The sequence below is a fragment of the Morus notabilis genome, unplaced genomic scaffold (assembly GCF_000414095.1).
Source record: "Morus notabilis unplaced genomic scaffold, ASM41409v2 Scaffold2452, whole genome shotgun sequence".
In the NCBI taxonomy this organism is placed as follows: Eukaryota; Viridiplantae; Streptophyta; class Magnoliopsida; order Rosales; family Moraceae; genus Morus; species Morus notabilis.
Genome location: NW_010362244.1, coordinates 17833 through 34196, shown reverse-complemented (window position 1 = coordinate 34196; position 16364 = coordinate 17833). Strand labels below are relative to the sequence as shown.

General features: G+C 34.0%; 2 protein-coding genes across 4 annotated transcripts; both read left to right on the top strand.

Annotated features, from left to right (window-relative positions):
- Nucleotides 1–793: 793 nt before the first annotated feature.
- On the top strand, nt 794–4849 carry LOC21384752 (KH domain-containing protein HEN4). Its single transcript, XM_010101513.2, has 8 exons — nt 794–808; nt 1669–1792; nt 1921–2129; nt 2888–3139; nt 3427–3816; nt 3923–3999; nt 4315–4423; nt 4548–4849. Exons 1-8 carry the CDS (start codon nt 794–796, stop codon nt 4689–4691), a joined length of 1320 nt encoding a protein of 439 aa, XP_010099815.2. The 3' UTR covers nt 4692–4849.
- Nucleotides 4850–5996: 1147 nt separating this feature from the next.
- On the top strand, nt 5997–15505 carry LOC21384751 (mannosyl-oligosaccharide 1,2-alpha-mannosidase MNS1). 3 transcript variants are annotated; one of them, XM_024167811.1, is made up of 15 exons: nt 5997–6493; nt 8341–8388; nt 9032–9193; nt 10414–10526; nt 10791–10856; nt 11020–11191; nt 11884–11973; nt 12264–12388; nt 12531–12596; nt 13304–13412; nt 13500–13598; nt 13834–13914; nt 14026–14196; nt 14908–15088; nt 15203–15505. In XM_024167811.1, exons 1-15 carry the CDS (start codon nt 6341–6343, stop codon nt 15211–15213), a joined length of 1647 nt encoding a protein of 548 aa, XP_024023579.1. In that variant the 5' UTR covers nt 5997–6340; the 3' UTR covers nt 15214–15505. The 3 variants fall into 3 exon arrangements, with proteins under 3 accessions (XP_024023579.1, XP_024023581.1, XP_024023578.1); XM_024167813.1 differs by having other exon boundaries at nt 5997–6375; nt 14908–15505; XM_024167810.1 differs by having other exon boundaries at nt 14908–15505.
- The last annotated feature ends 859 nt before the right edge of the window (nt 15506–16364 follow it).

Genomic DNA, 16364 nt, shown 5'->3' with positions numbered 1-16364 from the left:
TTTGCCACTGCCATGAATCTCTGTTCTGATAATAGTTTCCAAAAAATCAGGTCTCGTTCATTTTACCGATTTAAATTTTCAGTTTTAGGTTTCTACAATAAAAAGTTTTCAAAAAATATCACATCTAACTTTTTCTGTTATAGTGAAAAATTCTCAGAAAATGTTACATCTCAACTTGAATTGAAAACTCAAATCCGTGAAGTGAACGAGATTTAAATTGATGGTTTAGAATACGGGATTCACATGTGATATGATTTGAAAAATTACAAGCTTATTTAGTGGAGGATTCTAGTTCAAGATTTTGTTGTAGTGTTTTTTGTTGCAAAAAATTTAAATTTTAATCAACCACTAATTTGAACCTATAATCTAAACAAGTTCCGTGAATTTTACGGTTTTAATAATTTAAGGTACAGTTGTAAGGATCTATTTAGTTTATGCGTTGAAATTATCAATTCTGATTTATTAGTGTGAATTTTGTGATATAAAAAAATTGTGAATTCAAATTTTTTATGAGATAAATAAAATTGTAACGTTGAAATTATCAATTTTAATTTATTAGTGTGAATTTTGTGAGATAAAAAAATTTTATATTTAAATTTTTTATAAGATAAATAAAACTGCAGCATAATTAAAATTACGACGGGAAAGATATAAACGGGGTCTAATTTAGAATGCACTACGTAAAAAAAAATAAAAATAAAAATAAAAAAATAATGTGAATCCTTACTCCATTTTTCCAACTTACCAAACCACTTGGGGTGCGTTTGGTTACAGTGACGGAATGGTAATAGGAATGGTAATGGGAATGGTAATGGGGATGAAATTGGAATGCGCTGGAATCATAAACTGATTCCATTGTTTGATTGGAGTTATGGAATCAACACCTGAATGAGGATTATGCTGTTTGGTTGATAATGGAATGGAATTGAAAAAATTGTATTTTGACAAAAATACCCTTGATTAATAATCCTAAATAATTTAATATTTTAATTAATTAAAATAGTAAAAACATAATTTAATTATTGAAAAAAACTTTTTATTTGAAAGATAGTAATTTAAAAACTATATTTTAATTGTAAAAAAAATAATATTTGATATTTTTATGTAATAATAAATTATCACAAGCTTAAATATGATAACTTTTGACATCTACCATTATATGTTCTGTGAAAAATATAATTTTAACCCCTGTCAATATAATTTTTATGCAATATTGTCACACTATAGTTTCTTAATAATTAATGCATACATAAATTTTTAAAAAAAATCAACATCTCATCCCTTGTAAATAATATCACTAAGTCATAACATCCTTATCTAATATGTCGGATTCGGAACTTCTTTTCTTATATTTTAGTGGATGCATTTGAGGGCTTCTAGTTAAATGTGGGACATTGCAAAAAATTCTTGTGTTAAGGTTTGGGAAATTAAAATAAAAAATGAAAGGCTTGATATATATATATATATATATGTATACGTATATGTCTATGTATATTTAAATCCATTTGAAAGGCTTAAAAAAACATTAAAAAAAAAAACCAAAACAAAGAACTTTTAGGCTCATACACGTGTGGCATATGACTTGACTTGTTTTAGAATTTTTCTACTTTGTTGTTTTTTGTTTCTTTTCTTTACAGGTAGTTTTAAAGCTATTTTTTGTATACGCAGATAACAGGAAATATTGTAGCTGTAAAGAAAGCACTTCTATCTGTTTCAGGTTGTCTTCAGGATAAGCCTAGGTTGGATGCAGCTAACTCGGGTTCTGGAAAATTTTCAGGGAGACTGCTTCATGGTACTCGTACACCTGCAACAGTTTAGGGCTCTTTTTTCTTTTCTTTTTTTTTTTCCCCCCGCAAACTGACTTTTGCATCTGGCTTTTATGATGTGTATTTTTATTCAAGAAGTTGTTTTATGTTACAGGGCCTGAAAATATGGGGACTGGTCATAGAATGTTTATAGAAGAGGAGGTGGTTTTTAAGTTGTTATGCCAAGTTGAAAAGGTTGGTAGTTTGATAGGGAAAGGTGGCTCTGTAATACGACATTTGCAAAATGAAACTGGTGCATTTATCAAGATAGTTGACGCTCCTCCGGATTCAGATGAGCGGGTGGTTTTGATATCTGCACGAGAGGTATTATGAGGTTAATTTTCTTTGAGTTTCTGTCTTGTTATTTTCTTTTCTGAAACAAGATGCGATATGTTTTGGCTTGACACTGCAAGAACCTGTGGAAAAAAAAAAAAAGAAAAAAAAAAGATCTGAAAACAAAGTTGTATTTATAATGCGGCATGTATGCTCTGCATGAGCATAATCCCTTATCTAGCATGGTATCTTGGATTAATAAGTAAGCCAGAAGGTGTTTGTTGATCTCCAAGACATGTTCCTTGGGGTTTGCATAACCTTTTACCGAAATACTTTTTGGGATAATTTTATTAAATTGGTCGGATTTTCTTGGTACCACAAAAATCTTACCAGGTCCATTTCGTGTTTCTTCACTATTCATTAGTTTAAAGTTATCCATAGGTGGTCTTAACTCTTAAGGACATAAGACATATTTGCCTTTGTTACTATTTGGTGGCTTGTGGATCATGTGCAGAGGATGAGGAATTGAGATCCAATATTCAATTTTGGTTCTTCCAAGATCTCCCGTGTAGAAAGCTCATACAGTGAGTAACTATTGACTCGATGAATAGTTATCCTGGAATACTGAGCATCGACTTTGTTTTTGTTAAGTTGAACAGGAGAAACATGTTATACCATGCCTGAACACTATGCCATTATAACTGTGATTGTAAATTAACGCATTAATGATCTAGACGTTCTTCTCTGATAAGTGATTATTATAGCAATCACCACTTATGTTCTATGGTGGTATTTTCTCTTGGTTGCAGAATTCAGAGCAGAAACATTCCCCTGCACAGGAAGCTGTTATCCGTGTGCATTCACGAACGGCAGAAATTGGTTTTGAACCTGGTGCTGCGGTAGTTGCTAGGCTTCTTGTGCATTCGCAGCAGATAGGTTGTTTATTGGGCAAAGGTGGTTTCATAATTTCTGAAATGAGAAGGGCTACTGGTGCTAGCATACGCATATTCACGAAGGAACAAGTCCCAAAATGTGGCACACAAAATGACGAAGTTGTACAGGTAATTACGTTGTGGATTTTTTGTGATAGTGCTCATTCCACCTTGTACTTTGGTTACTTTAATTTTCTATCTCCAACGTATTTGTCTACTTGATATATACATTTTGCTGCTAAAATATTGGATTATCAATACTGATATGTATCATTTGTTTGACATGTACTATTTCCACTTTACAGACATTAATATGAGCTGATGTACTTCTCCAACTTTTATAAACTAAATAAGTAGAAGGATAACTGTTTATATTTCATGATTCCTCTATTTTTTTAATGAAATTTCTTTCGCAGGTTATTGGAAGCTTGCAGTGTGTACAGGATGCCTTATTTCACATAACAAGTAGACTCCGCGAAACAATTATTCCTACGAAGCCACACCATCCAAATTTTGATGGCCCACCGTATGCTTCCGCGTACCCTGACATGCCTCCTCCCATGTTTAGACCTAGGCATAACCCTGCTTCCCCCGGTCCATGTCCTTCTCCTGTTGGGCTCCCTCATGGAATTGACCATTCGGCTGTTCCATCCCAACTGCTTGACCACCTGCATCCATTTTCACATGGCATGGATCACAACACTCCCTCTCAAATTGACCGAGCTCCCTATCCTTATGGAAGTGAGCGATCAGGTCATGGTCGAACGTATGATAGACCATCTTCTCCAAGAATGTGGAATCCTCAGGTTGGCGTGTTGTGCTTTTTCAAGAAATGTGTTATATATGGGAGGAATTTGTCCTACTACAAAATTTTGATTTTTCATGTTTGTTTCTTCGGTGGTATTTTTACAGGGGATTAGCAGTGGAACTCCCAGGGGAATTGGAGATAATGGTCCAGGCTTTGCTTCAAGAAAGGGACCTCAGGGAAGGTGACTTTTTTTTCATTTATTAATTGTTGTCTATGCTCATTTTCCACTTTGGTGACTATTAAGATTGGGAGATTTAGGGTAATTGAGCTGTCATGGTATCAATATACAGTGATATCATTTAGTCAATGTCTCAATATTGGCCATAAAATATATCTCATAAGTCCTGATGATTTTGGCACTACTACATTTATGAGACATCTAGATTTCTAGGAGAGGAGTTGGGAAAAAGAAATCATCAAAAAGCTCTGCTTTTTATAGCTTAATGATTATGTGTGCGCATTCATATATCATTTTTTTATTTTTTTATTTGAGCAGTGAGAGTCAAGCCCCACATTCAAGTGCAATTGTTGAGATCATGATTCCTCAAAAGTTGTTAAGCCATGTTTATGGAGAAAATAACAGTAATTTAAGTCAGATCCAGCAGGTGAGTTTATGTATAGTGCCCTGAGTTTTGATATATATTGATAAGAGCCCTTAGCATCATTGTGGCTTTGATTTTCACTTTGTTGTATGTCTAATTGGACTAACTGCGGATATCGTCATCTCAGATCTCGGGGGCGCAGGTGGTGGTAAACGATGTACAACCCGGAGCCTTAGAAGGGCTTGTTACAGTATCTGGAAATCCCAATCAAATGTCTGTTGCTCAATGCCTTATTCATGCCTTCATCCTTTGTGGGCAGACAGCAGGTTAAATCTCTTCTTTGTAGGGGCATTCTTTGTGAAAAGTGAAACTTCCAAGTGTATATATAAGTTGTGTTCCCCTTTTGAAAAATAAAGAATGGCAGTTATAGCCAAGTGTATATTGAGTTTTATTATATTATTTATTGTGTCATCAATCTTTACAAAGCTATTCCTGATGTTTCTTTGGTTGAGAAGAGTTGGAAATCCTAGTTAGTGTGTTTAATAGGGGCAGTTCGCTGAAGACGCTATTAAATGGTTTCGGAGGATCTCTAAATGCAATACCAAATTTTTGTGTGAATGCTAAAAATATTCAACGTTTTTACTTTTATAACGCAAATGTCTAAAGTATCCCTTATATTTTAAAACTTAAATGGCTAAAAAAAAAAAAAAAAAAAACTCAATTTCAAAGAGCATGCTAATGGCGGTGGGTTGTCGGAGCATTCATATCAGAAATCGGTCGCCATGGATCTACTGGATCATATTACGGTTGAACTTCCGGCGAACCTCTGGTCTTATAGAGGTTTCAATTATATTGGAATAGGTGGTGATATCTCTGAGCATCGGCATCAGAAATTGTTTGCCTTTGCCACTGCCATGAATCTCTGTTCTGATAATAGTTTCCAAAAAATCAAGTCTCGTTCATTTTACCGATTCAAATTTTCAGTTTTAAGTTTCTACAATAAAAAGTTTTCAAAAAATATCACATTTAACTTTTTCTGTTACAGTGAAAAATTCTCAGAAAATGTCACATCTCAATTTGAATTGAAAACTCAAATCCGTGAAGTGAACGAGATTTAAATTGATGGTTTAGAATACGGGATTCACATGTGATATGATTTGAAAAATTACAAGCTTATTTAGTGGAGGATTCTAGTTCAAGATTTTGTTGTAGTGTTTTTTGTTGCAAAAAATTTAAATTTTAATCAACCACTAATTTGAACCTATAATCTAAACAAGTTCCGTGAATTTTACAGTTTTAATAATTTAAGGTGCAGTTGTAAGGATCTATTTAGTTTATGCGTTAAAATTATCAATTCTGATTTATTAGTGTGAATTTTGTGATATAAAAAAATTGTGAATTCAAATTTTTTATGAGATAAATAAAATTGTAACGTTGAAATTATCAAATTTAATTTATTAGTGTGAATTTTGTGAGATAAAAAAATTTTATATTTAAATTTTTTATTAGATAAATAAAACTGCAGCATAATTAAAATTACGACGGGAAAGATATAAACGGGGTCTAATTTAGAATGCACTACGTAAAAAAAATAAAAATAAAAATAAAAAAATAATGTGAATCCTTACTCCATTTTTCCAACTTACCAAACCACTTGGGTCGTTTCTTCTCCAATTCTCCTGGTCCACTCTCCGTACACCTTACGGAGCGGCAGGGGAGATCCCACCTCTAGCCTAACAGTAGGGGAGAGAGAGAGAAGAAAAAGAAAAAAAAAATAAGAAAAAAAGAAAAATTATTGATTCTTACAACTCGAAACGTTTCTTCTATTTCAGAATTCAGCCTCATCTCTCTCTCTCTCTCGCTTTTCTCTTTCTTTCTCTGCGTTTCTGACCCAAAAAGCAAAGAATTTTCTTCTTCGTTTCGTTTTTCCTTGCTTTGGGTCTGAATCGCTGTTTGTTGATCGTGTTCGCGAGATCTCTAATGGCGAGAACCAGATCATCCTCCAGCAGATTCAGGTACTGTAACCCATCGTATTACCTGAAGAGGCCCAAGCGCTTGGCCTTGCTTTTCATTGCTTTCGTATGCATCAGTTTTGTCTTTTGGGATCGTCAGACTCTTGTCAGGGAACATGAGGTACCCTTTCGAATTTTCCTTTCCCCGAGTTTTTAATTTTTCGGTTAGTTTATGCTCTGTTTGGTTGCTAAGAAAGTTTGAGGAGAAAAAATGGGTGAAAGTTTGAATTTTGGATCTGAAACTCTACATCCCCTGGGATCTGGTTCTTTTTATTTATCGATCCTGTTGTAGGCGATCTTTTGTAAATGATTTTTACAAGTACGTTTCTGTTATATTAGATTTTCTTGCGGAGGTTTATAAAGATTATTATTTGACAGACATCAATTTCTCGTGGGAGGTGAGATTGAAAAAGCAAACATAATTTCTAGAAGAAACATATTTTTTTCAAATGGGCTTAGTGTCGGAAGTGTTCGGAAATCAGAAAAAGCAAATTGCAAAATTGTTCCATGGAAGTCAATACTTTGTTTTTTTCCCTCCTCAAATCTTGGAAGATTAAGATGTAGATTGTAGACCGTGAAAGCTTATTAATTTTTTGTTTCCCTTTTTTTCCCGACCCTTAAATGAACTCTTTGATTGAAAAGACGACACGATTGGTCTTGCTTAGTATTGTAGCAAACTAAATTACACATGAATCTTAAGATAAATCATTTCAATTTCACGGTATGTTATTGCATTTCATTTTTGGATTTGCATTTAAACAAGATGTGGTACCTCTATGGTTGTGTTTTTGAGATTCTGAAGCAAAGAGATTCACGCTAGTTACATGTTAGTTTTATAGGCACAAACTGTACTTTCCTCTTATGAAATCAGCATATAATTTGGTGATTTCCACGTGAGGTTTACTAGCTAAAAGAAAAAAAACACAACAAAATTGACTCAAGTTGGAGAAAAGTGAAGTTGAGTGAAGGGGCGTTGGAAAAATATGAGCGCATGGGCGAGGGAGGACATGATTATTATAGATGTTAAAGAAAAATGTCACGACAAGTTGGATGTTTAGTTTGGCACTAGGAGCGCTAACTAAAGTTTTTGTAGTAGAAGGAATCGGCACCTTAAAATTTGAGGTCAAATGAGGTAATTCAACTTTTGAAAAGGATGTTGGTATAATTGGTCATCAATTCTGTGTTGTGATAATTATTAGAGACGTATTGATCATGTTAATCCTCTTGTAGGTGAGAAGGGCATAACAATAAAAATGTTTAATTCCATAATTTAGAAACTAATAGATGCTCAAAACTCGCCATAAACCTGGTAAAGTTCAAGTATCACAATAAAGTGTGACAACTCATATATGCATAAATTCTGGTGGAGGATTTTTTGGGTTTCTGAAGAGGGAAGAAGGCTCAAACCATGTGGAGAGCAATGCTTTTAGTGGTTCTTTGGGTAATTTGGAATGAGAGAAATCATTGAATTTTTTAAGAGAAGGAGATGGCTGTTGAAGACTTATTTGACAAGGCAAAATTTTTTTGCTTCTCTGTGGGTTGCAACAGATGTTTCCTTTTAAGGATTTTACATTGTCTCTGATAATATTAGGGTGGGAGGACATTATGAGTTGAGAGGGGCGGTGTTGTTGTTATGTAAATCTTGTTTTTAATTTTTTCTTCTGGTTTTCTTTTTGCCTTTTGGATGGATCTCTTGTCCATCTTGTTGCTTTCTGTACTTTTTTGTTCTGCGTATGTTTTTTTAATAAAATTTTCATTTGTTTCTTATAGAAAAAAAAAAGTCAGTAATGTGTTAGAATGTTGCAGAATGCATGTGGATACCATTATTATAACTCATTATTTGCTGAATAATCTTTGTGATTTTAATTTCTAATGTAACTTTGCTGCTGGAATCAGATTATATGTCATACCTTAGTGGAGAATCACTGTGTCTTGCCTTTATTCAATGAAATTCGTTCTTACATGCAGATGGAAATTTCTAAGTTAAAGGGGGAATTGGCCGACTTGCACAATTCGGTAAGTTATTTTATATTCTTGCCAACCTGTTCTATGTTAAGTTACACTACTATATATAGACAGCCTTTAGTTGGCTTCTTTACAGTTGGTTTGGATAACAAATACTATCTGAAGATGGTTTAAAAAACAGTTGACATAATACAAAATCCTGAAAGAGGAAAAACAAAGCTCAATGCAAATCGTGGACAAAATGGAAAATGGCTTGAGAAAAGTTTTTTTAACAAGCAAAAAGCTTGAACAATTGCTGTTAAAGAAAATATTGTACGTTAAAAAAATTGATAAAAGCCGAATTTGCCCAAGAATATGTTCATTGTATAATGTTTTGAGGGTAAAATTATTATTTAACGCATATTTTTGTGACCAAAACTCTTTTTTTAACCCTGGGCATTATCAGAATAAAATATGTTATCAGTCAAGGGGGTGTTAATATAATGTTGTTCAGTCAGGGGGTGCCATTTTAAAATTGATAAAAGGGGGAGTTATGGAATATACTTTTTTGGTAAAATGGACCTTCTTTCCACACATCTCTTCCGGCTTAAAAGTGGTCAACTTTTTTGTCTTAGAGTGAATGTCTGCCAGTTATCTCTTAATATAAATTTTCTGGACTGCGTATGTCTCCTAAAATATATAGTTGTACCTTCAGTTGGAAGAGTTAAAGAATGTTGAAGGCAAGGTGGTCAAAAAGACACAGAATGATGTGCCAGCTGATCCAATTGCTATTCAGCGAAGAGAAAAAGTAAAAGAAGCTATGCTACATGCATGGAATTCATATGAGAAGTATGCATGGGGCCAAGATGAACTTCAGGTACCAAGTATCTTTTAATAAATCTGAATGAAATAAAGAGACAAGTGAATGATGAAATCTGTTCCTTTTTTGGTACCTTGTCTTGAATTAGTACATGAATATTTCTTTTCAGCATGCTATATATACTTGTACCCCTACTCATATGTAGTGTACATTGGAAGAAACAAACAGGAGCAAAGGAATTCTTTTCCGGGAACTATCCTAGGCGGTAATAATTAATAAAGATGAAAAACTCCAACCGGTGATCAATGGAGACATTTTTTTGAAAAAAAAATTAAAAAATAGTTTCAATATAATTAAAAAGACCATGATTGTAATAATTAAATATCAGGAGAGTTCTAATTTAATTTACCCGCTACCTTGAGTAACTTTTGCATTGTTAATTTCTTTTCAATTACGTGTTCTCAAATCGACACACACACACACACACAACAACAACAACAATTAAATGTCTTTGAATATTTTTTCGGGTTTAAAATAATATCTTGGAAAAGGTTCATGTTGTGGTGGACAGAATGAAATGTTCAGAGCTCATGGGGTTGAGAGAGACAACTTGAAACTTTAAGTTGGAAGAATGTCAGAATCTAAATGCTAGATTTTCTAGACTTCATATTTGGCGTTTGAACTATAAAAGGTGATGTGCCATGATGGGTTACGCTCCCCTTTTAGCGACGATAAATGGTATGAAGTAGAGAAACAGGGGCTGCAGCCATCAGAAAAAAAAAGTAAAAAATAAAAAACATAATATAATATAATATAATTAAAATAAATCCTGCAAAACTTGGTTTTGCTGCTGAATCCCAAGCTCATAAAGAATCTTAGCAAAGAATAAGGTTCTTATAGCCAAAGCTCAACAATTTGGAAAGCATAAAAGTATTTGTACAAGATAAGTTAATTTTCTTGCAGAAAACAAAGCCCTTCGACTAGAAATTTGTTAACCAAGTGCCCGCACATCCACTGTCCTTTGCACTTTGTAGAAAACAGAGCCGTTGAAAGCATAAAAGTTCTCTGGTTAAAGAGTGATATAATTGAAGATTTACAAGTTAAATATCTTTACTTTTCAAGAAGATAAACAAGTTAAATATCTTTTTATATGGTTCTAATCTGTGAAAGGATGTTTCTTTTGAGACTTTTTCTTTTGTTCTTGTGTCAAATGTTGTAGTTTTACATATTTCATTATAGAGTTCCAGAACTAATGCCAATATTTGCTCCCTTACCAGCCACAGTCTAAGAGTGGTGTCAATAGCTTTGGTGGCCTTGGAGCAACACTAATAGACTCTCTTGATACATTATATATCATGGGTCTTGATGAACAATTCCAGAAAGCAAGAGAGTGAGTTAACACTTACTATCTTTGCACGCGGTGTTATCAGTACAGATGCCTTGTATTAGATGTATAGCACAAAAAAAGATTATTATGTACTTTGAAGACGATGTCTTTTGATTCCACAGTAATCCAAGGAGAAATTTCGACTTCCATGTTCATGCTTGCTTCCGTGATTATTTATTATTTATTATTTATTTTAGTTATTCTATTCTTGTTTTTATCATTTATGGTCTGGTTTTTTGTTCATAAGTAGTGTGATATTCTTGGCAGGTGGATTGCAAATTCATTGGACTTTAACAAGAATTACGAGGCTAGTGTCTTTGAGACAACCATAAGGTTGCATTATAAGGTTTAAAATGTAGTTTGAGTTTAATTGTTTTCTTCGCATTGAAGAAGTTATTATTGACTATTTTTTATGTGGTTTTTCGAGATATTGTAGTGAGACCTTTAGACGCTTTTTCTTACTATTTTTTTGGCCTGTGTTTTTACTGAGATCCAGAGTTGTAGGTGGACTTCTCAGTGCATATGATCTCTCACAGGATAAGGTTTTCCTTGATAAGGCTAGAGATATTGCAGACAGATTGCTGCCAGCCTGGGATACACCTACTGGAATCCCTTACAATGTTATTAACTTGGCACAAGGAAGGCCACACAATCCTGGGTGGACTGGGGTAAGTAATTAAGCCTCCGTAAATATACATCTGAATATCTCCAGCTGCTTATAATGGACTTTCCTTTTTATATGATTGTTCTTAATTGTAAAGATGTTATAGGATGTCAAGAGTCATGCTATGTTTTGTTGGTTTTTGTATTTTCCTTTGTTTTGCTCTTCTTTGTATGTTTATTGAGGATTTCTTATCCTCTATACTTTGTATTTTATTTTATTATTGATGAAAAGAAGTCTTCTTGTAATATATATAATGGAGAATTCTGTTTTTGTTGAAGGGGTGTGCTGACCTTGAACGAGAAATTGTTTCATATAATAGTGTCTTAATCTGAACCTACATCACTAAGGTCACCTGGTAGGCACTAGGTTTTGGCCTATGGAAATAACATATATCAGAGTGAGCTTATCCTTGCAGTTTTTAAGTCTACTGCATCCTCTATATATTTTAAGCATCATATTGTTAGCTGTTAAAGCCTGAAAATTTTAGCAACTGGGAATTTAAATCTGATTATGCTCAGAATTTCATTTGGGAGACTTTATTACTGTAAATATCGTATTTAGTCCACATTATGAGTTCAAGTTCCTGTTTTTGTGCACGCAAGTATCTGTTTTGTGTTTATTCTCAAATTTTCTTTGAGGTGTAATTTACACTGACAAAATTTAATTAACCTGGATTTAATAATCATTTGCTTCTAGGGTGAAAGTATCTTGGCAGATTCAGCCACGGAGCAGCTGGAATTCATTGCTCTTTCTCAAAGGACCGGAGACCCAAAGTACCAACAAAAGGTCTATCTATCACGCAACCAAATGCTTCCTTTTCACCCTTCTTTCTCCTCTGTACCCTTTTTGGTTTCCCGTCATGGTTTGATGCGCATGTATCTTCTATTACTGAATCAATGGTACATTTAGTGAACTAGTGCTCTGATGTAGTCTCGGCATGTGGTCATGATTATCATCCTCTGTCTCCATAAAGAACCAGGCTTGTATGACTAAGCACTGCAGTTTAGGGGGCAAAGGCCAGTGGTATTTCTCATCGCATAATAGTGAATTGAATCAATTGCTCGTTGCTTTTCCAGGTTGAGAATGTTATAACACAACTCAATAACATATTCCCTGAGGATGGTTTGCTTCCTATCTACATTGACCCCCACAGAGGTTCAACGTCGTACTCCCCCATAACCTTTGGTGCCATGGGAGACAGGTATTACTCTAGTTTCGTATGAATTCCTTTTTCTTAGTTGTTTGATTACTAGATATCATTATCTTATGATTTCTCAGAATCTGAAAGTGCTTAACTCCATGTGCTACTCTGGTTTTTGTTTACAATAAAATATTAATTGCAGCTTTTATGAATACTTGCTCAAAGTTTGGATACAAGGGAATAAAACTTCAGCTGTAAGGCGTTATAGGTAAGTATCTTTGTGATTTGTTAAAAAAACGATTTTATACTGGAGCTTAATCTTACGATGGCAGCAGAAAAGAAGTTGATCACTTTTGCTTAGATTTTCATGCATTTCTTACCTTTTTCTAAGTGAGAAGTTTGTTAAAAAAATGAAAGAAAAAGTCCTTAACCTAAACCATTAAAGACCTAAAAATAAATATGAAAAGCAAGCCAACAAAAGTAAACATAAGTGGAAGAAAACTATAAAGGAGCCGTCATTGAGAAAACATAATATTTTATCAACTTAAATCCCTTCCTACTTCAAACTTCTTAAGTCAAAGGTTTTTCCTTCGCAAAGTAGTCCATTTAGTTTCTCTCCATTGGTCAATTTCCATCAATTTTCTCCATATCATCTTTGTACATGTTTTATTTTTTTTTATTTTTTTTCAGTAACAATCTTACTGGTTTACTATAATATAGATTTTGGTGGTTCAGAAAGATCTTTGAAGGATTTGCCTCTTAGTATTTATTTTTAATTTTTATTCTGCAAGTCAATGCCATATCTTCTTGTAATCATATATTCAACATTTTCTGTACTTTTTTTTTTTTCATTTTGTTTTATCAATTTAAATATCATTGAAATACATTTCATGTTGTCCTTTATTAGTTATTTTCCCTTTTCATTTATGGAGTTACTCTTGATATTAATTTTGCTTTTGGAATTCTTGGAAACAGGGAAATGTGGGAGAAATCAATGAAAGGTTTGCAGAGCTTAATCCGGAGAACAACACCATCATCCTTTACATATATTTGTGAGAAGAACGGGGATTCTTTGACAGATAAGGTGAATTTTATTGACAATAGCAGTAATGTCACATTATTCACCAAACACATTGTTTATGTTCCTTTTCCTTTGCCTAATTACTTGCAGATGGATGAGTTAGCATGCTTTGCTCCTGGAATGATTGCTTTAGGATCATCTGGTTATGGTCCTAATGAATCCCAAAAGTTTTTATCACTTGCTGAAGAGGTATTATCCATTACTGAAAAGGAAAAAAAAGAAAAAAAGCCTGGAAAAACTTACATGCATACGAACTTGTTTTGATTGTTTGTAGTCTCTTTTTGAACCTTTTTTTTTTTTTTTGCCTTATTTAATAATTAACAGAAAGATATTTTATTGAAACCAATTTTAACTTATGTGAATATGCCTAACTTATTTACCTTTTTAGTGGGTTGATTCAATTAAATAAGTTTTTCTTTGACAGCTTGCTTGGACGTGCTACAATTTCTACCAGTCGACGCCAACAAAATTGGCTGGAGAAAATTATTTCTTTCATCCTGGGCAGGTTAGTTATCCTTATTTGTCTTTCCTTGCCAAATTAAATATTCCATGTACTGCATTTATCTTTATGTGAAATTTACTTCTACTGTTCTCATGTATATTCCAAAATTATCAGGATATGAGTGTGGGTACATCATGGAACATACTGAGACCAGAGACGCTTGAATCACTCTTTTACCTATGGCGCCTAACTGGAAACAAGACATACCAAGAGTGGGGTTGGAATATATTTCAAGCATTTGAAAAGAACTCCCGCATAGAGTCGGGATATGTCGGACTGAAAGACGTATGCACTCTTCAATCCCACAACTAAATACTCAATACTTTTCAATTTTTCCCATGCATTTCTTCAGATTAACCTTGTACCGCGAAGATTTAGTTGGAACATTAGTGTTACATAACCGGTAAACATTTTTCTTTAACCTATAAATAAACCATAAAAGAAACTTCTATTTCTAAAACTTATCTATATTATCTGCTTATTATATTTCTAAAAGTCATTATTTCAGGAGTTGTCACCATTTGGTCATAGTTTAGCTGATTATTCTGTATAATTGGGATTTGGGAAAAAAGAACGTAAACAGTGATACGGTGTTGTTTGTCCCATACATTTCTGTGTTGTCTGCATAGTTACTTGAAAAACAGCTTGTCTGCATGGTCATGAAACCTTTTTTGTCATTTCTCATGCTGCTTTAAGGTATTATAAACTTGAGAGCGTTCCTTTATATCATAATGCGATAAGTCATGACAAAGACGGGGAAATCAATACAGTAGTAATAGAGTTTTGGGAACTCTTGATGCATATCATTTGACGAATTAGTCACTCTGATGGAGCAATGCTTCGTCTGAAACTTGAGTAGAGCTTAAAATGCCTTTTTTTTTTTCTTGTAGTTTGGAACAAAATTACTGATTGTTAGGCTGGAACTTCTTTATCCTTTTTCCAATTCTATATTGCTCCCCGACTTTTCATTAACTTCTAGCTATTGGTTGTTATCAGGTCAATAGTGGTGTGAAGGACAATATGATGCAGAGCTTCTTTCTTGCTGAGACCCTCAAGTACCTTTATCTTCTTTTTTCACCTCCTTCACTCATATCATTAGATGAATGGGTTTTCAACACAGAAGCCCACCCCATAAGGATCGTCCCCCGGCATGATGGAGTAGATTTCGAGAACACAGGTGAGAAACAAAAACCAAATCTTAAGTTACGTGGCAGGAAGGAAGGTCGGTCGCGAGATTAGTAGCCATTCGTTTTTGGTCCTTATTGTTTTTGGTGAATCCCTTCGATTTCAGGCATTAAGTAGACGAGGAACAAAAATGATTCAGTATATTAGCTCTTGATGTTGAGCTCTTCTTTTAAGAAATAATGGGGCTCAACAATTTTCCCCTGCTGGAAAGTTTGTATTCTTATAGTAAAGCTTGGCTGCCCCTCTTTTACGCTGATGGATATGTAACGTAGTTAATAGGTTATTCTACAGTTATTACCTCCCTTAGAAAGAGGAATTTTATTTTTCCCCTTTGGGATGGATGGTCCATTTGTCATTTTGGTCGAAACACTTAATTCCCACTCTCCAATTTTTGGATTTTGATTGAGAACTTGAGTAGTTTCTTGCAATGGTGTGAAACTCATCTGTGAGATGATTAAACGGTAAAAGTATAGTGGATTGAAAATGTCAACTTTGCTATATAATAGTTGAGAATCGCTAGCGTCACTTTATGCATTATTATTTAACGTGTGGATTCTACTATCACATTTTCTGTTTAAATGATAATATATTACGTTAGTGGAGTTCACATGTTAAATAGTGAATGCAGTGGTTTTGCGTGAGAATCCGCTCAATCCGCTCCATTCGTAGAAACAAAAAGCAATAATAATAAAAAAGACCGTAATCTTGTTGCCTGTCCATTGTGGTGGAGTTTAGAGGTAGGGCCTGGCTGTGCGTGACATGCTAAAGGTAGTCATTACTTTTAGTTGATTGGTCTAGAAGGGTACGCAGAGGTTGTATCATGTTCATACTTTCGGGGCGGACTCGGGACTCCTTTCCTGAATAACATTTGTGGAAGACAAAATAAAAACATAACAAAACAAAACAAAATAAAAAATAAAAAAAAAATTTACATTCTTGTTCTCGTCCCCTTGATACTCACCCATGATTGGTGCATTGGAGTTTACCGGCAGGCTTGCAGAGAAGCACGGCGAATTGTCATTTCCTCATGTTGACTTGAGAGATCAAATATGGCAAATTCCTTGCACCAGCAATAGGGGTATGCTGTATGCACGGTCCAATTCGATTCCGAACTACTAGATTTGTTAGATCTCGGACCGTTTTCATACCGTTTTCATTAGCAACGAAGGCAGGAATTTTGGTCAATTGAACTAATTAGTGGCGGAGTCAAAAAATTTTCTGTGGAGCTACTATGAAGCAGCTATAATTTTTTAAGAAATATAAATATA

Bases quoted from the DNA above. Each gene is read 5' to 3' on its own strand.
- LOC21384752 (XM_010101513.2), top strand. The intron at 3,817-3,922 runs GTTGGCGTGTTG...GTATTTTTACAG, and splicing joins CAAGAATGTGGAATCCTCAG to GGGATTAGCAGTGGAACTCC. The intron at 4,000-4,314 runs GTGACTTTTTTT...TTATTTGAGCAG, and splicing joins AGAAAGGGACCTCAGGGAAG to TGAGAGTCAAGCCCCACATT.
- LOC21384751 (XM_024167810.1), top strand. From the start codon at position 6,341: ATGGCGAGAACCAGATCATCCTCCAGCAGATTCAGGTACTGTAACCCA. The intron at 8,389-9,031 runs GTAAGTTATTTT...TTGTACCTTCAG, and splicing joins TGGCCGACTTGCACAATTCG to TTGGAAGAGTTAAAGAATGT. The intron at 11,974-12,263 runs GTCTATCTATCA...TTGCTTTTCCAG, and splicing joins ACCCAAAGTACCAACAAAAG to GTTGAGAATGTTATAACACA.